Genomic DNA, 23,855 nt, shown 5'->3' on the forward strand with positions numbered 1-23,855 from the left:
CCAAACCCAGGTCACACCTGCTCACTGCAGGTGGCCCCCAAGGCACTGTCCTGGGCCCTCTTCTCTTCTCCCTTTATGCCATTTCACTTGGTGATCTCATCCGTTCCTATGAATTCAATTACGTCTATGGAAATGATTCTCAGTTCTATCTGTCCAGCCCAAACTCTCTGCTAACTTCCAATCTTTCATTTCCAAATGCCTATTCGTTATAACAAACTGGTTGTGCCATAGACATCTTAAACTCAATACTTCCAGGGGCAGCTAGGTGGCGCAGTGGATAGAGCTCCTGCCTTGGAGTCAGGAGAAACTGAGTTCAAATTCGACATCAGACACATAGCACTCACTAGCTATGTGACCCTGGGCAAGTCACTTAACCCCAACTGCCTCCAAAACAAAACAAAACAAAACTCAATATGTCCAAAACTAAATTCATTTTCTTTTCTGTCAAGCCCTCTACTCTTCCAAATTTGCCTACTACAGTTGAGGGCCCCAACCATCCTCCTGGTCACCCAAGCTCAAAATTATGGTGTCATCCTTGACTCTACTCTGTCATGCCCCAACCCCACATCTGATCTGTTGCCACATTTTGTCATTTCTACCTTGACAACATCTCTCCTCTATATCCCCTTCTCTCCTCTCACACTGCCCCCACCCTGGAGCAGGCCCTCATCAACCTCATGCCTGGACTACTGGAATAGCTGCTGGTAGGTCTACCTGCCTCAAGTCTGGCCCCGCTCCAACCCATCCTCCACTTGGCTACCAAAGGAATCTTCCTCAATTAGCTCAGGTCTGACCAAGTCACCCCACTGCTCAAAATACTCCAATGGCTGCCTATTATCTCAAAGATCAAATAGACGGTTTTTGTTTGGCTTTAAAGTCACTTTTTTTTTTTTTTTTGCTTTTTGGTGAGGTGATCGGGGTTAAGTGACTTGCACAGGGTCACACTGCTAGTAAGTGTTAAGTGTCTAAGGCTGGATTTGAACTCAGGTCCTCCTGACTCCAAGGCCAGAGCTCTATTCACTGAGCCACCTAGCTGCCCCTTTAAAGCCCTTTGTAACCCAGCCCCTTCCTACCTTGCTGGTCTTCTTACACCTTTTCCCCCTCTATGATACATTTATGCATCCATACCGGTCATCTTGCTGTCTCTCCACACAGGACTCCATCTCTCCATTCCCTGCCTCTCTCCTGCCTGCACCCCATGCCTGGAATGCTCTCCCTCCTCAACTCTGCCTTTTGGCTTCCTTCAATACTCAACTCAAATCCCACTTTCTGCAAAAAGCCTTCCCTGGTCCCCCGCCCCAGCCCTCCTAGTACCTTCCCTGAGATTCCCTCTCATTCACACTGTCTGTCTGACGGGGACGAGGTTTTTGCCCTTCTCTGAATCCCCAGTGCTTTGCACAGTACCTGGCCCACAAGTCCTTGCTAAATGCTTGTTGACTGACTGACTGAGATTAGGTGATTTAAGGGTACTCTGTTTTGGAACTAGAAAGCTGATCACATGGTTACTCATTTCTGAAATAACATTTTATAGAGAAGTTGAAATTGCACTTAGATATTGATCCTCTGTTGTCTATGACTGAACTTAGTGTTCAAATTGACATACGAAAAGAATATGTCAATCTGTACTTTCCCAACTGGGAAGCTGGAAAAGTGAACAGAAATCTGGCATTGATGTGAAGGTCTCCTGGTTCTTTGGGGGACCAGTTGGAAAGTTTTATTGGAACCATTTCTTTGTTTTCACCAGACAACTCATCCTTCCATTGCTCTAGGTCCAGTGGACAAGTGGGCCATCATCCAGACCTATTGGCCATCTATAATTATGGAAGCAAAGTCTTCTTCAGTTAGATCTCCAGGAGTGCAGCATATAGGCTTGGAAAAGCCTAGATTTCATTGGTGCCTGTTGATTGGAGGGCAGGCCTTCCCTGCAACTTGAGCTGATGCGGCTTAAAAAAAATCCTGTATCCCTCTGGGTCAAGATCAGGGACTATGCTTGAAGAGAGACAAATCCAGAACAGACCTCTCTTGGAATCTAGAGCTCTTTCTACTGCTCCCTCCTACAGGGCCAGCCAAGACCTTCCCCAAAGACAACTCGTGTTGAGATAACACTCGGACTCAAGCGACAATGAGCTAAGCACGCATCAACTTTTCCTGCCTGAAAGAGCTAGAAATGTGACTGGTGAGAAACCATCCAATGGTGGACAAGATGGCGGCTGAGCTCTTTTCTCTGGCTGCGCTCCTCAATTTACTTATTTGTGTGCCTCTTGTGTCTTTCCCGTGGGAGCAGACTCTGTCTCTCTTTAGAATGTGCAGGTCACACACACACACACACACACACAGCACTTAGTAGGTACTTAATACATGTGCCCTGATTGTTTGAAAAGGCGCCTGAAGCAGCTGCAGCCATGTAGTGAGGCTGGCGGTAGGAACAAGAGAATATTTAGCTGTGGGGGGGGGGGTGGCACCCACATGGCAGAAGCTGTTAAATAGCTCAGTCATTTCACCTGACTCTCAACTGAGACAGACAGTCGGCGTAATTCCACCTGGAAAATAAATTAATCTGAGTGAGCTCTGATGTGGAGGTAAGGCCTTAACTAGGCCACGTCGCAGGTACCTTGTGACGCTACCTTACCTGCTTTATGTCGCTTTTTAACTGCATGATTCCTGCCCGTTCAGTTCTGGTCACCCCAGCAGCACCGATTTCATGAATGGAAATAGCGGGGCTGACATTGGAATCAGCAGGACGCACTATGGGTAAGAATGAGAGAATGAGAATGACAGCAGGAAGGAGAGAGAGGGAGGGAGGGACAGAGGGGGAGGGGAAGGGAGAGCAAGAGGGAGGAGAATGGGAGAAAGAGGAAGGGGGAGGGAAGAAGACAGGGAGAGAGGGAGGGAAAAAGAGGAAAGGAGTAAGAGACACTGAGAAAGACACACACAGAGGGGGAGAGCGAGTAAAAGCACGGGGCCCAGAAAGCCAGGGGCTTCTGCCAGTGAGTGCTTTCAGCTAACCAACCCTCCCTCCCTCACTTCTCCACCAGCTCTGTGCCCCTCCCTGAGGATAGCCCAGGGCCAGCTCCAACTTCTGTCTGTGGCCCCACCTCTCATTCAGTAACCTTGGCATCATCTCTGCCCCTCCTCCTCCACCACATCTCATCTGATCAGTTACCAAGTTCTGCCAATTGGACCTGTGACGTGGCCTGCATACATTTCCTCCTCTCCACTCACTGGACTGCTGCCCTAGGATAGACCCTCAGCCCCACCTTCCTGGACCACTGCCTCCTCCAAGGGAACACTAACCATTGGGGAATCGGCAAGGCCCTGTATACCACTTGGTGCCTGAGCTGGACCCCAAGGGCGGCACACAGCTCTGGAGAAAGCCCAACCGAGAGAAGGAGAGGAATGCTATCAAGGAGAGCTCAAGCACTCTTGGTACTGAGAGCCAGCCCTGAAAGCCACAGGAAAACCATGCAGTTAACTCACCAAAAGCTTAATGGCCATACAAGGATGTTTTCCAGGACAAGGGAATTGTAAAAAAAACAGGATATAAATGTGCCAATGAAAGGCAATGAGCCAGCTTACAAAAATAAAAAAAATGCCAGTCTCATCATGGACAGAATTTCCATTGAGCTCAGCTCCATTAGGGAACCTGCATGCCCACTGGCACTCACTGGTGCCCTCCGGCCTCCATGCTCTTGTTCACACTGTTCCCCATACCTGGAATGCCAAACTCTCCAACTCACTGCTTGAATTTCTGCCCATCCTTAACGTCCTAGGTAAACATCACCTCCACCAAGAAATGCTGCTGGGAGGTCATCCCCACCCACTCTCCAAACCTCACACGGCCTATTCATCTGCAGCCCTCTAGCGCCCTGGTTGTATCAAGTCACACATTAGAGCCATCTGACTAAACTGGAAGCTAGGCTACCCTCTAGTGCAGTACCCAGCAGACAGGGGGCACTCAGGAAGCACTTGCCCTCCCCCACCTGGCACCATGGCAAAGCTGAGTAACTGTTCTGTTCTGACTTCCTGGCATGAGCTGCTGCCATCTTGGCTACTGCCAAAACCACAGGCACAGATGGAGAAATAGCTAAAGCCTGGAACTCCGGGGCAGAGGTGAGAAGGCGCACCAGCTGGGCAGGTGTGTAAATGGGTGCCCAAGAGGCTGAGCAGGTGCTGCTGGGACCCCAGAGCCATTCAGCCATTCAGTGCTTGGGCCTCCTGGGGGCAGAGCGGCAGCCCCCCCCCCCCCCCAACTTCCTACTGTGACAGCCACAAATTGGGTCCCCAGAGCCCCACACAAAATCTACTGCGGCCAAACCGGCACGGACTGGAGTGCTTCAGGCTTACCGCTTCTTTCCACGCCAAACTCCTTGCCGCTGAGAATGTGGTGTAAGAGATTCTTCATGGCTGAAGGACTGAGGTTCATCAGGCTCTCTGTGGCTTCTTCAGCTGCACGTGAGAAAACCAAAGATGGAGGGCAGTGGAGGCCACTGGGGCTTATGGCCCCGGCTCCTTCCTCCTTTCCCTCACTTTCTTTCAGGATCCATTTCCATTTTCACCATCCACTGGACTGTAAGAATATATTCCTTGCACCATATCAATCACTCTGGAAGCATTGTTAAAGGCTGCTTAAGAGCTGGCCTCCAGCCTCCCGAGTCAGGAAGAGCCAAGTTCAAGCTGTGCTTCTGAGACCTCCCGGCTGCGGGACCCTAGACAGGCCCCTTAACCTCTTAAGGTTCTGAGACTCGGCATTGACTGGAAGACATCAACCCTACACGGGTCGAGGGAATTCCCAAGAGCATGGAATCACTCTGCCAGGTGCTGGGGCCACAGGGACACACAACAGGAGATTCCACAAGACAGACTGCTTTAGGGTAGATGGGAATACTCAGAGGCTTGTCCCCCAATCTCTCGTCTTTTCTTAGCTACTAAATGGCCCCGTCACTGCTCGCTCATGACTTCGTGGAAGCAGAAATGGTGCAGAGAAGGACGAAGGAGTCGATGGGATCAAGGCATCCTAGGCTTTAGGGACAGAAGGAACCTTCAGGCACTTGTTTTAGTCATGTCCAACTCTTCATGACCCTATTGGGGGTTTTCTTGACAGAGACACTGGACTGGTTTGCCATTTCCTTCTCCAGGTCATTTTACAGATGAGGAAACTGAGGCAGACAGTAAAGTGACTTGCCCAGGGTCACACAGGTAGGAAGTGTCTGAGGCTGGATTTCCTGACTCCAGGCCTGGTGGTCTATCCATTGTGCCACCTAGCTGCCCGGAAGGGACCTAGACATTACCTAGCGACTGGACCTGGAATTTCAACAGTCTAGGGCTAGGGTGGGGAACCTGCAGCTTCGACGCCACATGTGGCCCTCTAGGTCCTTGGGTGTGGCTTTTTGACTAAGTCTAAGTTTGACAGAACAAATCCTTTTATGAAGGGGATCTGTTCTGTGAAGTTTGGATTTGGTCAAAGGGCTGCACTTGAGGACCTAGAGGGCCACATGTAGCCTCGAGGCTGTACGTTCCCCACCCCTGGTCTAGGGAACTCCCAGGTAAGGAAACTCTCTACCAGTGCTATTCACCATCTTCTGTTTACTGTACAGTCTTAGAAAGCTGAGCAGAACACTGAGAGGACAAAGGACTTGCCCAAGGTCCCACTGCCAGGAGGACATAAGTAGAACTCAACTCTTTCTGACTCCAAGGCCTGGTGGTCATCCACTCTGCCTCTCCTCCTTTACTGTAATTACCCTGACGTGGCCTGAAGAGGTTACGTTGCTGGTAGCAAGCGGCAGAAGCGGGATTAGAACAGAGGCCCTCTGACTCAGCTCCATTCTTTCCCATGTATCCCGGGGACAGGTCCTCAACTCTGCTATCGGGAAGGATGGGTGAAGAGGCCGTGGCCTGGAAACTCGATAGAGTCAGGGCTTGGGTTTGATCCTGTGGCCACCAGGAGCCAGGAGCTGGCTAAAGTTGGTGCCAGGACACATGCTCCAAGTGGCTGGGGCTGCTCCCTGGACCTCATCTTTCTGCCCTTTCACATGGACGGATGGAAGTTCCCAAGGTTCTGTCCTTGGCCCTCACCTGCTCTCTTTGCCCTCTCGTCTTAGGAATCTCAGCCACTGCCCTGGATTCGGCGAGCACCTCCAGGCAAACCTGGATCTTCGCCCTGCACTTTCCTGCAGAGCTCCAAACGCCTGCTGGGTGAACCTGACCAAAACTTCTGACTAAGCGCCCCCCCAAGCTGAATTCCTCAACTGCCCCTCCAAACCTTCCTTTCCCCTTTGCTGATGAAATCACTCTCCAGGCTCAAACCCTCCAAGTGATTGTGAAACCTCCTCTTCCTTCACACCTTAGGTCCAATGACAAAGTGGTAACCCGTTGGCAGAGGAGCAGGCTTAGCAGGGGCAATTTGGGGCTCGGCACTATGGGTAACAGAGGTGCTAGGCTGCTTTGCTTTCTTCTGGAACCAAGAGGCTAAAAAGCAAAAGTAAAAGCAAGCTCTCCGGGGAGATACCTGAGCAGTGGAGTGAGTGCTCCAGCTCTGTCGCCATCACTTGGATGATGAGGCCAATCCGGAGCCGGAACATCTCCGCAAAAAGGCTGGGCTGAGTCCGCATGTACATGGCCAGGTACACCAGGATTTCCTGGACACGGAACGGTTTCCACGAGAGGGAAGACAAGAGCAGGGGAGTCAGGGGACCACGCCCCCTTGCTGACTCCGACAATGAAGGTGCTAGTCACCAGGCCGGCTTGGCCACTTGGCTCACCTGTGTGAGGATGGAGACGTTGACATCGTTTTCACTGGCTTCATCGATTAGCTTGCTGAGCTCCTCATAGGGTAGAGGACTAAGGGATGGAACCTTCCGTCATTGCAAAGAATGTTCTAGTCTTATCAGGACCCCCCTACCCCCCCGAATTCAGCACATTCAAAAGAAGACTGTGACCAAAGGGATTGTGCTCCTGCCTCAGGCCCCAGGCTCAGAAACCATCTTGGAGCTCTCTGTCCCCTTCAGCCCACTAGCCAGTCCACTGTCTAAGGCTGCCTGGTGTTCCACCATCATAGCTTTCTTTCTTGGGGCCATTCCTTCACTCCCCCCGCCCCCAGGGACAGCACCATGCTGTCATGGAAAGATCTGCCTCTGCTACTTATTCTCTGTGTCACCTTGAGCAGGTCACTTAAACTCTAGGCGAGGCGGTGAGTGTCCTCATTGGCGAGACAATTTTGAAGATCCCTTCAAATTCTAAAAGTATGACTCTGAGCCAGTGAAGCACAAGAAGGCAGCCTGGCTTCAAAGTCTAGCTGTGTGCTCTTAGGTAAGTCACTTCCTCTCTGTAGGTCTTAGAAAGAGACATGGGCACCAGCTGTCTTTCCAGCTTTCTCTGGCTTTGTTCCATCCCACAACAGAAACCAGCCAGTCTTCCTTCCATGAACTGCACAATGACTCCCGACTAGAGCTTGGACATGGGGCCCGCCTCCCTTTCTGATACCCCTCCTCTCCTGCTGCCCCTCCCCCTCTGCCTTCCTGCTCCAGGTGGGTTTGCTGGTTACCCCTGCCACCTCAGAAGCACTATGAGTGCCAGGGTCTTTCCTCCCTGAGGCCAAGGTAACAGCCTCATACAGCAGCACCCACTTCTCCTGTGCTCCCCTTTCGGTCTCCTGTTCTTTAGTCTTCCCACCCCCAACCCTTGGCGCTGCTGTCTATCCAAGCCACGGTGAGGCTACGCTTCAAGGGTGACTTGGAGAGGCCTGGCTATTTTAGTTCTGTACTACTGCATGTGATTCTTTGTGTTTGGACCACTTCATTATGGTACACCTTAGGCTAGAGACAGAGTTCTCAGCCTGGAATTAGGAAAACTGGGTTCCAATCTTGCCTCTGGCACTGGTTGGGTGACCCTGGGGACTTAACCTTTATGGGCCTTAGGAAGTTTCCTAGGACTTATCTATTACATTTCAGACAGACCATGATCCTTCACATAGTATAGGTATACACGTGCCACATACATGTAACACACAGGCACGCATACATTTTGTCGTTGTTCAGTTGTTTTCAGTTGTGTTTAATTCTCCGTGACCCTACTGGGGGTTTTCTTGGGAGAGATACTGGAGTGCTTTGCCATTTCCTTCTCCAGCTCCTTTTACAGATGAGGAAACTGAGGCAAACAGGGTAAAGTGACTTGGCCAGGGTCACACTAGTAAGAGTCTGAGGCCAGATTTGAAATCAGGTCTTCCTGACTTCTGATCTTACAGCCTAAGTGTGCCAGGGCAGAGATGCTAAAAGGAGTGAGTGTGCATATGTGGGGGGCGGGGAAGGAGAGAGAGAATGCGTCAGTGTCTGGGTGTGCACGTGCACCCACCAGGGTTCCTAAAGTCACAATGTCTAAAGGCCAGCAGGCTTCAATGATGGGCCGAGTCTAAGGAAACATCAATTGACCTGGCATCAGGTCAATGCATGTTAGTCCACAAGCAGAGGTTGACAACAGTGCAAACCGCCAAGAAATCAGGTGCCACCTGAAGGTGCATTAAGAGAGGCCTCATGACTAAAAAGGGAAGAGGTAGTCATGCTGCCTCCCCCTGGCTGGGCCGGGCCACATCTGGCAGGATCCAGTTTGTTCCAGATGCCACTTTTATGAAGGCCACTCATAGGCTGGGGATAGTCCTGAGAAGGGTGACCGGGGGCGGGGGCGGGGACTGAATGTCATGCGACATAGAGACTGGCTGAGGGAAAAGGAGAGGAGGAAACAGACGTGGCACGCGTGCTGTCAGAGAAGGGCAGCTGGGTAGGAGAGTGATCAGGGGGAAGGGCCAACAGCCAGGAGGCCAACATCGGTCCATTGTAAGGAAACACCAAAAAGGGGGCACAGAAGGACAGCAGCTGTGCCATCACACAGAGGTAGGCCCAGGGTGGCCAGTGCAAGAGAAGAGTCATGAGTCAGGGGCAGTAGGAGACCCCTCACTAGCCCCAATCATGCCAGCCCAGCCCATGGGCTTCCTTAGTCTCCTGCCCCTGACTCAGTTTCCTCCCCTCTGGAGCACAGACCAGTATTCTGCCCCTAGTGCCTGCCTGTCCTGTGGTGACCACACATGGCCACACTACTGCTCTTCCAATGGCCTCATTCTCACCCACCCCAATCTCTGGAGGGCTCCAGACAGACTTCAAAGAACTCTCTTGAACTTCCTTTCACCGGATTCTCGACCACCCTGAGATACACAGAAAAGATCACCCCATTTCACAGGGGAAGAAACTGAGGGAAGTGATCCGCCTAAGGTCACAGTTTTAACTATTAGCAGAATCAGGTCTGAAACTCAAAGCACCTGCTACCATTGTGATTTACTCCACCGCTTGTATGCCTACTGGGCACGTGTGAGCTTGTGCACATACACGCGTGCACACACACACATACACACTCACACACACACACCCTAAGCCTGGCAAGGCAAGTGTGCCAGATGAGTGGGGTCAGTCAAAGCAACAAGCTCTAATAAAGCAAACCAGCCAACTCACGCAGAGATGGTCTTCTCCCGAGGCTCTGGAGGGAATCCCACCGTCAAGTGCTTCTGGTGAGACAGCAGATCTGTGCAGGCCTAAAAGACAGTCCAATAAGGCAAGTCAATGGCCACTTCCCCGGTGGGAGACAGAAGTGGGGCCTAGTGAGAGCTGGCCTGGGCTCCCCTCCCTCAGCCATTCCTGAGGATCCAACCGCCTCCCCCAATCCCAGTGGTTTGGTAAATCAGTCTTATACACGTGACAGCTGCAAACTTCAAGTACATCCACTTCCCCAGCTCCTCGTGTGAAATGGATGTGGTTCCCTAATGGAAAACTGTCTTTTCAAAAAAGACTTACAAATCATTTACTTTGTTATGGTCGAAAAATGTCCCAAATTCAAAGCCACTGTCCAAAAGTTATTTAAGTAATTCCGTCCAAAGAGAAGCAGGGGAGGGTGGGTGGCTGGAAAGCTGAGCTCAGAATAGGGAAGTCCTGGGTTCAAATCCTGCCACTATCACACACTGGCTATGGGACGCTGGACAGTTCTCTAAGATGATGAGTTTGAGGCAAATTGCCAACGTTCATCAGCAAAAGGAGTTTCCGCATTAGAAGGTCCCTGCACCAATAAAGCCACAGATCCAGACCTTCCCTTCCCCCAACAGACATCCAAAAATGAAAAGCAACATCAAGTCAGAAAGTATTTGGGAGTGATGATGACATGGTTAGCACTGTGCCAGGCACTATGGGCAAAATGAAGTCTAAGATGTGGCTTTTCAAACTCTGTGAGGCCACCAGTGCCTTCCCTGGGGTTCCTTTCCCACATCCCTTACAAAGAAGAGGGTTAGGGTTTACCTCGTCCAGGGCTTCCACTTTCTTCTTTAGAATGCCGGAGATGTAGCGGATTAGGCCCCAGTGACGCACCTCCCCAGCTTTGGCATACAGGGCAGCGAGGAGCTCCCGGACAGTCCCACCCTCTTCACCAGACATGGTGGTGTTCCAGTTAGGACCCCTAGGGTTTGAAAAAACAGGAGGAGAGCACACACAGTCAATTTGGGAAAACCGTCCAGCACTTTCAATGATGACAAGCTGTCACGGCACAAAAATCTGTCTTTTAAAGAACAGGATCCCCCAATCTTGCACAGCTACAAATGATGGAACATCTTCATCTCGGGAGGATCCAAACTGTGGGTGACCCAGAGGGCAGAGGAGAGAGATGCGCCTGGTGGGGGGAAGGAGGCACAGTATCCAAGGCATACACGATGCCACTGTCAGAAGGCCGCAGGCTGCACTGGGACCTGGGGCAGGCCTCGAGACCCAGGGGAGGATTTAGCCACAAATTGCTCAGGACAAGAAGACACTGAGGTATTGGGGTGTGGACTGGTGGGGGGAATCCCCCACAGGGCCAGATCCTTCAGTCACTGAACAAGCATCTGTTAGTAGACACCTACTATATGCCAAGCATTGGGCTAAGCCATTAGGACTGAACAGTCCCTGCCCTGCGGGAGCTTATATTCTTTTGAGGGGAGAAACAACATATCTACTTTTCCCTCTACAGGAGAGGACAGCAGCAACTGGCAAGAATCTCCGGTCCTTTCATCACCCAAAGCTCTGTCCCCAGACTTCTGCCTCTTGGCAATGGTCCTGCCTCAGCCTGTCTCCTGTCCCTCCCTTCCCTACCCCCTCCCAGTGAAAATGCCCATTCCCTCATTGGCCAGCAGGCTGATTAAGGGATGACCAAATCTGAAAGGGGCACCCTCCTAGAAGAATCTGAATTTTAAAACATGATAACTTTTTAACTCGAATGAATGAAATCTATACAAGTGTAGCTTCAGGCAGCACGAAGAGCCAGTGGGGAAATTCCCCAGCATCTACTTCCAAGATCAGCTCTGCCCTTAACGACTGCTAACTTCTTCACCACCCCTTAAGCCTTCCTGCCTGACCCAACCTACCCTCCCAGCCTTAATGACCATTGTACCTCCTCCCATGCACCATAATCCAGCTAAATCAGCCTTCTCTCTGTCTGTCTCCCATGGCTTGGCTTTTCCACTGGCTGTCTCCCAAGCCTTCTCTTAGAGTCCTCTCCTCCTTCAGCCACCACCTTGTACACGAAGGCTTCCGGGTTCAGAAACACAAGTCCAGCTCTCATATTAGAGGGCTTCAGCACACATATTGATACTCTCTCAAAAATCCTCAGCTCCCAGTTCCTTAACTTACTCATTTCTCACAAGCAACTTTTCCACCTGACTGCAGCTACACACACAGATTATCATACTCTTGACTGTATCATGACCCCTAAGTGTTCCACTCCTTAGTATGTGACCTCCCCAAATCCCCTTATCGAATCATAATCTTCCATCATTCTATCTTTCCCTCCATCTCATGACCCCTAACCCTGTTCTCTATTGTCACTGTGACCTCCAATCTACCCACCCACCCCAGGCCATCACGCTGCACCGGTTCCACCCTCCTCCTTTCCTTATATTGCCCCTTGGTGAATCTGTATTATCCTCTATGCTTGAGACTCTGGTACCCTTATGCCATGGCCAATGTTGCTCTGCCAAGCCCCAACCTTGGGTCATTCCCAACATCCACTACCTTGGCTCCTACTCATATGCTGCTCGATGGAGCTGTGCAAAGTGATGACACGCATTTACATTACATAATCTCAGCTGGGCCCTCGCTGCAGCAAAGCAATCATTTTAAACATTCCCTATTCCATTCACTAACCAACTCATCATAGTGGCTATTCCCAAACTTTTCATCCTGTCCCAAACTTCCCATTGCTCCCCTTTTCCTATCTTCTCAGGAGAGGAATTTGTTTCATATTTCACTGAAAAAAAAAAAACTGGGGCCCATTCACCAAGAGCTCCAATCCCGTCCTCCTCATTTCACTTCCCTCAGATGCCTTCTGCCAGTCTCTTCTCCTTCTCTCCTGTGTCACCAGAAGAGGGGGCCCTTCTCCATGTCAGAGCAAAGCCCTTAACATGTAGCCCTGATTCCATCCCATCCTTTCTAGCAGATCGCCCCCTCTATCATCCTCTCCTTCTCTCTAATCTTCAATGTCTCCCTGTCTCTTGGATGCTTCCCTAATGCCTACAAACGCGCCCACGTCTCCTGTGAGCCATCACCACTGCCTCCTCCCCTTCCTGGCCAAACCTCTTCACAGAGCTGGCCACAGTCGTTGCCCCCATTTCCTGCCCTTTCATTACCTTATAAACCCTCTGCAATATGGCTTTCGACCTCATCACTCCGCCAAAACCGTTTTCTCCCAAGTTCTTAACGATTTCTTAGTTGCCAAATTGCATGGCCTTTGTGGCCTTGGACACTGTCCAGCACCCTCTTCTCCTGGCTTCTCTCCTCATTCTCCTCCTACCTCGGGGTTTTCTGTCTGGCTCTATCCATGTACTCTGTGTTGCCGTTCCTCACACAGGACACTCCTCGTTCGGACTCTGTGTCTTTTCACTGACAGTCTCCGGGGCCGGAATGCCCTCTTCATCTCTACCTCCACACGTTCTTCCAAGCTCAGCTCAAATGCGGCCTCCCAAAGGAGGCCTTTCTTTCCTATTCTTCATGGCTAGGGCCTTTCCTCTGACATTGCCTCCCATTTGTCCTGGCTAAATCTTGTCTGCATGTTGTCTTCTCCACTAGACTGGGAGCTCCTGGAGGGCAAGGACCATGTTTTTGCCTTTCTCTGTATCCCCAGGACTTGGCACAGTGCCTGGTGCAAAGTAAGCATTTCATAGATGCCAGCTTCTAGTAGCCCCCCTCCCAATCTACCTGAGATCTAACATCTCTGCATTTTTTATCCTTATATTTACTCTGTGTACACTTATGTATGTACCTCTCTCCACCATTACAATATAATATTCAAATTTTGCCTTGCCCCTGCCACTGTGCCCAGCCAAAGCGTGGTTACATTTGGAAGCTATGTCTGAGCCTCGTCTTGATCCCTTGTGAGCCACCCCGTCCTACTGGGATCTCAACCACTGGTTTGTAAGACAGAATGCAGCTTTCCATCCACAGCCTGCCTGGCCAGGCGTGTACCCTGACAAGGCCTCAATGACTATGACAGGAGACAAGGGATGCCCAGACCTTCTACGGAGTTCAGGAATAGCAGAGGGTCAGCAGCAGTGGTGGACCAGGCAGAGGAGCCATCAGACGTTGAGAGCTGGCAGGGATATCAGAAGCTGTCTAGTCCAACCCCCTTATTTTACAGAAAAGGAAACTGAGGCATAGGGAGGGGAAGGAACTTGCCCAAGGTCACATGAGGAAGGGACAGAGCTGGAATTCAAACCTCTGTCCATGGCTCCAAATCCACTTCTCTTTCCACCACTTTATGCACCAGCTCATGCAAGCTGGCTAGAAGACCACAGCATTCTATTTTCTCTCTCTCCGTCTTTCCCCAAGACCCATGGGTATTCAGCCCAGCCATGATCACTCTGACTCTGCCTTCCTCTCACCTTGCTCTGCCCTTACCAGCCTCTCTTCTTCCCTCTGCCCAAGAAAAGAATGAAACCAACAAGACCATTGGATTTTATACCGTATTCATGGGTAATCAAGCCCTTCCCACATGCAAAACTCATGGGCTTCAATGTGTCATCTACAGAGTTAAACACCCAATAGGGACTCTGTAAGCTTCAAAATCTCTGGGTCAGGATAACATACTTCATGGTGTAAAGCACGTAGAGGATGTCAGCTTGGTCCTGTAAGCTTGGGCACTCATGCAACTGGCCCACCAGGGCTTGGAAGTCTACCTCCCCTGATTCATCCCGGGGAAGGTGCATCTCCACATGGACAGAAGGAACCTGTAACAGTACAATGGAGCAGGGAAGGAGGAGGGGAAGGGGAAGGAGGAGGGGAGGGGAAGGAGGAGGGGAGGGGAAGGAGGAGGGGAGGGAGAAGGGGAAGAAGAAGGAGAAGGGAAAGGGGAAGGGCAGGAGGAGAAGGGACCCTCAAATGGCTTTCAGTCAATCAGGCAGAGCCCCCAGACCCGATCAATCTTTTCCCTTCCAATCCCCATGTCTACCAGAGGGCTGCAGCTCTGATATGTGTCAGCATCTGGGGAAAATACAAAGCCAGAAGCAGCTGGTGCCTCAGGCCTCTCATCTGCAACCAAAGTAGAACCAACACAACTGGTTGAAATCAAATGAAAGGAAACTGGTGTTTTCCTGAACCACTAGTTGTGCAGAGAAAGCCAGGGCAGTGGCTGCTCGCTTGGATTTGGGCCCATTTCCCAGAGGGGCGACAGTGGCTGGGTGTGCTTTCTGCCCCATTACCTGCTCAGCCCGTGGAGGGAGAGACGTGGTGTCCAGGAAGCTGAACGAAGTCCGGGAGGCTGGCAGGAGCTTTGAGGGAAGGTACACGTGAGCATCTGGAAGAAGGCAATGTTGGAGGAGGGTTGGAGGCATTAGGAGACTGAACGTTTCACACAGGTGCCCTAGGCCTCCAAAAGTGATCGGCCCCTGCTTCAGAAAACCCGGTTCCCACTTACTGGGCAGTTCTGTGGAGCAGCCAAGAGGAGCCGGCCCTTTGGGGTGAACGACTCCAAGGAAAGGAGCGTTGGTTCAGAACAGGAAGGAACCTCCAGAGTTGTAGAGCCTAACCCCCTCATTTTACAGATGAATAGACTGAGGCCTCAAGAGGTCACACAGGGAGCAGAAGTGAGATTTGAACCTAGTGCCTGTGCCTCCAAAGCCAGTGTTTTTTCTACCAGGTCACATGACTTGGGTTGCAGCTGAGGTTCTCACCTCAGAAAGGGGATAACACCAGAAACACTCCCACAAGATCCTGCACCAAGAGCAGTGAGTTTGGTCGCCCCTCCCTTGCCACGGGTACAAGCAGCTTCCCATATCCCATCTCCTGGCCTGGCCTACGAGACTCTCTGGTGCTCCTGGGCGAGGGCAACCCCTCTCTGCGCACAAAGAAGGGGACGGCTGGTTCCCGTCCTAGAGCCATGAAGAAGGCAGCCCCTAAGTGGAATGGAAGAAACCCACTTGCTGCTTCCTGTGGCTGCCAACGTCTGCTGTGGGCACTCACCAGAACCTGCAGGGAGGCGCCCTTGGGGCCTCCACACCATTGCCCAGGGAGAAGGACGAAAGGACGATCAAATGATTGCCTGAGCAAGGGAGCAGCAGAGCTGGGAGCCCAACTCCTTGTGTTAAGGCCCGCGGGCTAGTGGGCAAGCGGCTCCTCCCTCAGAGCACTCAGCACACTCCCTCAGGTCAGAGGCAAAGCCCCAGGGTCCACACACTAAGCGCTGTGCTGCCCGCCTTCAGTGGGGCCAATGTCAATACAGCTGTGGCTCTGGTTAGTGGGGGTCAATGGCCATGCGAGCTGAGTTTTCCCAGCTTGCAGTGGGCACACTTGGGGTCCCCCCAGCCCCGGCCATGGAGCACTGCTCTCCTTGGGGCTCAGAGGAGTGATGACAGTCTAGATTACAGGCCCTGCCGAAGGATGGAAGGCTGGGCGAGGCTGTGGGTAGAGCGTGCCACCCTGAGTGCACCCTCTAAGCTCCATGTTTCCCTCAGCCTTCTGTGGTTCTTGGCAATATCGTGTTCCCTTTCTCCTCCACTGATGAAATTATCTCTAATGGAGAGAAGCAAAGGTCCCTCCCCCTCCCCCAGGGGCCTCCTCTGTCCCCCTGACTATAGGTGGCTCCCCCTCTTCACTGCTAGACCTTTATGTTCCTCCTCCCCCTTCACTTCTTTTCCTCTTCTTCCTCCTCCAGGGAGCCATGGGATTACTCACTCTGTACATGCAGCTCCTTAGCCTTGGTCACCAAGGACATGAAGTCACGGGTTGTTTGCACTGCCGTTCGGAAGCGACTGAGCCCTCCCTGCTGGGCAGTAGGGGACAGTGTGGGCTTGGGTGCAGTGTGCTCCAAAAGGCGGTCTAAGTACCACAGGACTTCATCACCGCCACGGACTGCAGGGTTAGTTGGGGAGGACAGAGAAAAGGGGTACAGCTTAGTTCATTCTTTCCTAACTCACCCCTGGGAAATCGAAGGCCTGGCTTGCCCACACACAGGGCACCACACTGGAAACTCACAGGAAGAAAAAGATTGTGGAGCCATTGGGCAGACCCCAAGCCTTAGCCTCATTTATTCAGGAATCACTTATTTATTTATTCTTTCACCAGCTACGTACTGATGCACGCCCACCTTGCTGTGACAGTCTCTGCTCTCAGTTTATTATAATCTAGTCAGGAGGCTCATTATAACAGGGAGTAGGAAGGGACCCTTTCTCCTCAGAGCATACACAGAAAATGAAAGAGGGACCCAGATCCAGAGATGGGACAGACCTCAGAGGCCACAGTCTGGCATTCTTACCTCCTCCTCCTCTGTGGGCTCAGGGCCTTGCCTCCGTTAGCTTGATTCTTCTGAGAGATGACATTGCCCCTCGACCCTACTGTGACCCTACTGTGACCCTACTGTGATCCTCTGTACACTCCACAGATGAGAAGAGCAAGGCCCTCTGGTGGGAGCACCTTTACCTCCCTCTTCTTGTCACTGCCACCCATCCTCTTCCTCTCCCTGTCTCCCCACAACACACCTGACTCTGAATCACTTGGGTCTCCTTCCCCACTGTCTCCTGCTGCAAAACTGCCTCTCCAGCCCCAGATCCCATGGAGAGTGTTTGGCCGGTGGGCTGAGGGACCCGGCCACTGCCCAGGCTGGAGCTTCTGCCCCGGGACTTTAGCTCAGAAGCAGACTGCTGAGAAGGGAGGCCAAAGCAGATCAGTGATCAAAGCGTATTCAGTCAGGGTGAAGACAGGGAAGGGAGACCACTGGTGGCAGCCGCAGATTACAGCGGCCAATGAGATTCGGTGTCACCAGCTGTGGCTGCGTTACTCACCGTGCTTGGGGGAGTCCAAATCATCCAGCCAGTTGTCCGAGTACAGCTCTCCATCACCGTAGTCATCAATGTCATCGTCAATATCCCCGCCGTACAGCTTGCCCTCCTGGCCAGGATCCATGAAGCTCAGGTGGGTACAGCATGAGGTCGTCAGGAACTCGGACAGTTTACCTGCTTGGACCCTGATAATCAGGGGCAGAGAAAAGAGGGGCAAGTAGAGTGAATGTTCTTCAGGGGAAGGCTGCAGGTTTGGACTAGGGACCCCTGGTAGGGGCTCATTTGTGTTGAAGGCAGTGCAATTTCACACCATCCCTACACTGATTCTGAAACTACACCAACAAGGCCAAAGGGAAACGTCAGTACTCAACAGTCAACACACATGTTAAGCTCCTAACGTGTGTCAGGTACTGTGCTGACAGTCCCCAAATAGACCAATCAACTTTGCTTTGTTCCAACCACAGCCAGGCATCTAGCAAACCCATGTCTGGTCACAAAGGGAACTAGGAAAGAGAATGGGTACAACTGAGGACAAGTCTGTGACCACGATTCCCCCAAAGAACTCCAAGGCCATCCCTGCTTTGGGACGTAGTACAATGGAATGGAAAGTGGATCAGACTTGGAGTCAAAGGACCCGGGACATTCACAGCCAAGCTCCACTCTTTTCTGCCTGGGTGTCTTTGGCCAAGTTACTTCTCTCTCTGGGTCTCAGTTTCCTTCTCTGTAAAAGGAGGGGGTTGGACTACATGGTCTCTCTAAAGCTTGGATCCCTACAGCATATGTTTCTGTTTGTGAGCCAGAGTAGGAGTAAAAAGGATCCTCTCAGACCTCCAAGGTCAGGAGTCAAGCTCCAGAGTTGTGACTTTCAGTCTGGGCTGTTGTCAACACCATCTCATCATCTTGTCTCTGACACTGAAGCTGGGTTAACTAGTGGAAACAGCTCCCCTCATCACATAACACTGATCTAGGAGGCAGCCAGCGCCCAGCAGCAGCATGAAGGGATCTGTTGGTTCTCCCAAGCTGACCTACAGTCCCGTCCCACTCTGCCCCACCCACATCCTTTACTCCACAGGCCAACGGGAGAGGTCACTTACCTTGCCCCACCAAAATAGCCATCCTGCATTTTTCTGAGCACAGCCAGGACAGATGCATTTATGGTGGTTCCAGATTCATCTTAATATAGAGAGAAGAAATATCTAGTGCCAGAACTCTGAGGTTGTAAAAAAGTAACAAGTGTTTTCAACTGCCCCATCAGAGCCAATGGAGCCAATGGATTGCTTTCCCTCTCGGCCCTGAGTAGGGAGGGGGCTGTGTGGCATTTGAACAACCACGCGCCCTGGAAGGGCAGCCAATGCAATGATATTGACTGATGCTTGGCATGGGAGTCCCCAAGGCCACACCTCTATACCTCAACAAGATACTAAGATCCTCATGGAACCTCCATGGAGTACAGCTTTGGCCCAGAGCAGACTTCTAGGACGTACTCTGGGACTCACCCCTACATCAGGCCAGACATCTGGAGAACAGAATGGCTTCCAGGCCAGCCTTTCAGGAATTCTGGGCTATTCCAAGAGAGCCCTGACCAGGGACCTCCCTAAGACATCATCCCTCAAAGCAAAGATCCCAGCAAACAGTCTAAAGAGCTCAGCCATGGTGGACCTGAGCTTTTTCAGGGCTACCCCCATCTCGTCCTCCCAGTTGGAGTGCTGGGTTAAATCCTACCTCAGACACACACACCAGATGTCCTTTGTTTTTTTTGTTTTGTTTTGTTTGTTTTTTTGGTGAGGCAACTGGGGTTAAGTGACTTGCCCAGAGTCACACAGCTAGTGATCATTATGTGTCTGAGGCCGGATTTGAACTCAGGTCCTCCTGAACACACACCAGATGTCACAGGCAGGCTGTGGTCTCTGTGGGGGAGGGGGGGAAGCTCCCTCACTGATGAAAGCCCAGGGCTTCACCTCTTCCTTGTCCTTCTTTCTCTACCCACTCCTGACTTTTCCTGTGACACGTCTCCATATCCACTGCCACCTCCCCACTGCACGCCTCCATTGCTCCACAGCCGTGCTACGTGAAGAGCTCTCAAACGGCTAATCCTGCTGCCACTGGCCTGATCTGGCTGCCATACTCCTTCCAGCATGGCCTTCCCAGCTCCCTATGTCCTAATGCATCGAGGGTCAACGCTACTAGGCTCCAAGGTCCTTTAGGATCCCAGCGCTGCCTTTCCAATCTCACCTTTGTTTCCCATCATGCCACAACTGCCTCTCCAGCTCTGGCTTCTCCCCAGAACCTGCTCATTCCTGCCCCTGGGCAAGCATGAGAACCACCATGGTCTAGGTGAGGAAACCAAAGCTCAAGGTAGAGCTTGTGTACTGGGCCTCTTCCTGGAAGGTCGAGGGGATGAGAGCCCCAAACTGCCCCAGGAGATGCTCAGGCATTTTCTTTACAGCGATTCAGAGGCAGAGAGAGGCAGCCGGCAAGTGTTAAGAGTCTCCTCTATTACGCCTTATACAGGGAGTGGGAGACCTGGACTGTGCCCCCAACTCACCATGTGATCTTGGGCAAGTCACTGCCCTCCAGATCCTTCTACAAGGCTGAGTGCTCAGTCCAGCCCTCCATCACTGAGCTGGCGCTCTCCTCTTGGGCCATGCTACAGCCCTCAGAGCCTGGCCCATGGAACATGGTGTTTATTCCATGACCCACTGTCTTCCATTGTTTCATGGGAGTTCACCTTCTTTCCAATGAGATTTTAGGCTTCTTGAGGGCAGGACTCAGCACACAGTCACTACTCAGTAAGGTCACAAGGGGCGTATGAGTGTACTGACTGATGCTGATGCTGATGCTGGCACCTTCCACGCACAGCCTCAACTGAGGGAGGGAGGCAGGCACTATAGGCATCATCACCTTCACTGGTGATGAAATGAAAAAATGGAAAACCAGGAAGCCTAGAGAAGCACAGAGCTTCAGTGGAACCAAAGGAAACCCAAGGGGTTGTCGTGTCCAACCCAGCGCCCTAGCTGAGAGAGGAGGAGGAGGAGGGTGGGGCCCAAAGATGCTCCCTGCCTTGTGTAAGGTCACAAGGGCAGTATGCACCAGAAGCTGGACTGGGGCCTCCATTTCTCTTGATCCCAAGCCCAGCACTCTAATACCTTGACCCTCCAAAGAGAAATCAGACTCAAAGTACTCAGGAAATGGCACTCCCCTCAAGTGGGTGGACTTATGTTACCAGAGGGACCATTGGTTCCACTGAATTCCACTGACCAAGCGGCTTGTCAGTGAGTCTAGGAGCTTAGAGAAGGCAAGCATTCTTTGAGCCTTCTAGAATTCCAGCTGGCTGATTTCTTCCATGCCTCCCACAACTCTTACCAAGCATGGTGTGCAGGATGGGAAAGGTGATGATGGGGCGTCCTGTCATTCTCCAGCGGCTACACAGGTAGGAGAGGTCTGTCCGCAGCATCTCCACTATCATCTTGTTATCAAGGGCCAAATAAAACTGTTGCTGATCTATGAACTGGTGGAAAAAGGCAGGAGACAGAGGAAGTAGCCATCACCCGCATTCAATACTGCTGAGGAAATGCCCACAAACTCACCGCTTAAAAGTTGCCAAGGTGCTTGGTGGTGGCAACCACGTTTCAGGGGAGGCACCTAATGATGGGTGTGGAGATGCGTGCCAGGGGCAAGGATGGAAGACTATTCCCCTCACCCCCTCCCCGCACATGATGCTGTCCACGGGAATCAGTCAGTCAACGAGCATTTATGGCATGGCCTCTGGGGCTTCAGTCAAACGCCCGGAGCTTGGCATGACAAGAGAAATATCAAACTGATATAAAGAGCAGGATTGGGGGCCTTAATAGGTACATTTAGGAAAAGTGCTGCTCTCTCCCAAGTTACCACACCCAAAGGCCTTTTCTCAGTCCTCATTCTCCTGCACCTCTCTGCCGGTCACTCTTTCCCCCTTGATCCCCACCTCTCTAGGTTTTCAGGACAATTTCCCCTGCCACGGGTCCCTTCCCCTCCTCCCTTTCCGCTGGCTCCTTCTGTCTCCTTTGCTGGATCCTCTAACCAAGGCTCTGCCCTGGGCCCTTTTTTCTCTTCTCCCTCCAGACTACTCTACTTGGTGATCTCCTTAGCTCCCATGGATTGCTGATTCCTGCCCCAACTCTCTGCTGATGGCCAGTCTCTCATCTCCCACCAACTTTCAGACATCTCAAACTGGATGTCCAGTAGGCATCTTAAACTCCACATGTCCAAAACAGAGCTCATTCTCTTTCCCCCTAAACCCTGCCCCCCCACCTTCCCTACTGCTGTCCAGAGCAACACCCTCCTCACAGTCCCTCAGGCTCTCACCCTAGCAGTCATCCTGGACTCCTCACTCTCTCACCCCGCCCCATATCCAATACGGTGCCAAGGCCTGTCCAGTGAACCTGCGTAACATTTCCCAAATATGCCCCCTTCTCTCCTCTGACACTACCCCCACCGTGGTGCAGCCCCTTATCACCTCACCCCTGGACTATGGCAATAGCCTACTTTGGGGGGGGGGGGGGTCCTGCCTGCCTCAGGTCTCTCCTCACTCCAATCCATTCTTCACTCAGCTATCAAAGTGATCACCCCACCCCCACTCACTAAACTCCTGTGGCTCCCTATCACCTCCAGGAGCAAAGCCCTTCATGACCTAGCCCCCTCCCTTTCCAGTCTTCTTACACCTTGCTCGCTCACATGTACTCTTTGATTCAGTAGCCCTGGCCTCCTGGCTATTCTACCAACAAGACACTCCATCTCTTGACTCCAGGCATTCTTTCTGGCTGTCCCCCAGACTTGGAACACTCTCCCTACTGTCTCCTGCCTTCCCTTGCTTCCTTTAAGTCCCAGCTAAAATCTCACCTTCTATAGGAAGCCTTTCTTTCAGCCCTGCTTAATTCTAGTGCCTTCCTTCTATTAATTATTTTCCATTCATCCTGTATGTAATTTGTTTGTACATACCGGACAAGAAGAAGCTCATGCCTTCCTGGCCAGTAGATGTAATTGCCATCCAAGTTCCATTCATTCACCAGCCCATTCTACCCACCTGTGGCGTGAAAGCAAAGATGGTTTTGCGAATGTCGTAGAGCTTAGATGTTCCTAGGACTCCCATGTGTCGGTATGGTCTTCCACTGAGTTTCATCCGGCTGTTGCGGCCTAAGACAGGATTGAGAAATTGTCACCAGGTTGTTATTAGACTGCAAATTTGTTCTGAGTGTCCAGAGCTCAAAAAGCGTTTTGAAAACCAAGTAAGAGAGGTAGAAGAAAAACTGGGAAGAGAAATGACAGTGATGCAAGGAAATCATGAAAAGAGTGTCAACAGCTTGTAAAGGAGACACAAAAAAATACTGAAGAAAATAACACCTTAAAAAAAAAAAGACTAGGCCAAATGGAAAAGGAGGTATAAAAATCCACTGAAGAAAAAAAGCTTTAAAAAGTAGAATTGGCCAAATGGAAAAGGAGGTACAAAAACTCACTGAAGAAAATAATTTCTTAAAAAATAGGACTGAGAGCAGAACCAGAACCAGCAGTACACAGTAACAGTCACATTGTGTGATGACAGACTTTGATAGACTTAGCTCTTCTCAGCAATACAACGATCTAAGACAACTCCAAAGGCCTCATAATGGAAAATGCTATCCACATCCAGAGAAAGAACTATGGGGTTTGAATGCAGATCGAAGCAGACTATTTGCTCTCTTTTTCTTTTGTTGTTTTATTTCTTCTTTCTTGTGGTTCCTCCCATTCGTTCTAATTCTTCTATATATCATGACTAATGTGAAAATATGCTTAATATGAATGTATAGGTGAGCCTATATCAGAGTACTCACCGTCTTGGGGAGGTAGGAGGAGAGGAAGGGGGAGAAAATTTAAAACTCAAAATCTTATGGTGGAAGTAAATGTTGAAAACTAAAAATAAATAAATTATTTAAAAAACAAAAAAAAATTACGATTGAGCAAAACAATAAAACAAAACCAAAAGAATGGAAAATATATAAGACAACATGAAATATCTCATTGGAAAAACAACTGATCTGGAAAATAGATCCAGGAGAGATACTTTAAAAATTACTGGACTACTTGAAAGCCATAATCTGAAAAAGAGACTAAACATCATCTTTCAAGAAATTTTCAAGGAAAACTGGCCTGATATTCTAGAACCAGAGGGTAAAATAGAAATGGAAAGAATCTACCAATCCCAAAATGAAAACTCCCAGGAATATTATAGCCAAATTCCAGAGCTCCCAGGTCAAGGAGGGAATATTGCAAGCAGCCAGAAAGAGACAATTCAACATATCATGAAGACACAGTCAGGATAACATAAGATTTAGCAGCTTCTACATTAAAGGACTAGAGGGGTTGGAATATGATATTCCGGAGGGCAAGGGAGTTTGGATTACAACCAAGAATCACCTACCCAGAAAAACTGAGTATAATCCTTCAGGGGAAAAATGGACATTCAATGAAATAGAGGACTTTCAAGCATCCTTGATGAAAAGACCAGAGCTGAATA

General features: G+C 50.8%; 1 protein-coding gene across 8 annotated transcripts in view; it reads right to left on the reverse strand.

Annotated features, from left to right (window-relative positions):
* The window catches only part of PHKA1 (phosphorylase kinase regulatory subunit alpha 1), an 84,423-nt gene that overhangs the window by 10,631 nt on the left and 49,937 nt on the right, over positions 1 to 23,855 (reverse strand). For 3 of the 8 annotated variants that reach the window (XM_027837483.1, XM_027837492.1, XM_027837476.1), the window contains 13 exons: positions 22,389 to 22,498; positions 20,690 to 20,834; positions 18,421 to 18,499; positions 17,330 to 17,511; positions 16,224 to 16,400; positions 14,753 to 14,847; positions 14,142 to 14,281; positions 10,329 to 10,485; positions 9,495 to 9,574; positions 6,759 to 6,837; positions 6,506 to 6,635; positions 4,345 to 4,446; positions 2,630 to 2,745 (listed from right to left, as the gene is read on the reverse strand). In XM_027837483.1, the coding sequence (XP_027693284.1) occupies positions 2,630 to 2,745; positions 4,345 to 4,446; positions 6,506 to 6,635; positions 6,759 to 6,837; positions 9,495 to 9,574; positions 10,329 to 10,485; positions 14,142 to 14,281; positions 14,753 to 14,847; positions 16,224 to 16,400; positions 17,330 to 17,511; positions 18,421 to 18,499; positions 20,690 to 20,834; positions 22,389 to 22,498 (1,592 nt within the window). Of the gene's footprint in view, positions 1 to 1,080; positions 2,541 to 2,629; positions 2,746 to 4,344; positions 4,447 to 6,505; positions 6,636 to 6,758; positions 6,838 to 9,494; positions 9,575 to 10,328; positions 10,486 to 14,141; positions 14,282 to 14,752; positions 14,848 to 16,223; positions 16,401 to 17,329; positions 17,512 to 18,420; positions 18,500 to 20,689; positions 20,835 to 22,388; positions 22,499 to 23,855 lie in introns of those variants that run through there. The other 5 variants (XM_027837510.1, XM_027837502.1, XM_027837525.1 and 2 more) reach the window with 4 other exon arrangements.

The sequence above is a fragment of the Vombatus ursinus genome, unplaced genomic scaffold (assembly GCF_900497805.2).
Source record: "Vombatus ursinus unplaced genomic scaffold, bare-nosed wombat genome assembly UNPS02004571.1, whole genome shotgun sequence".
NCBI classification, from domain to species: Eukaryota; Metazoa; Chordata; class Mammalia; order Diprotodontia; family Vombatidae; genus Vombatus; species Vombatus ursinus.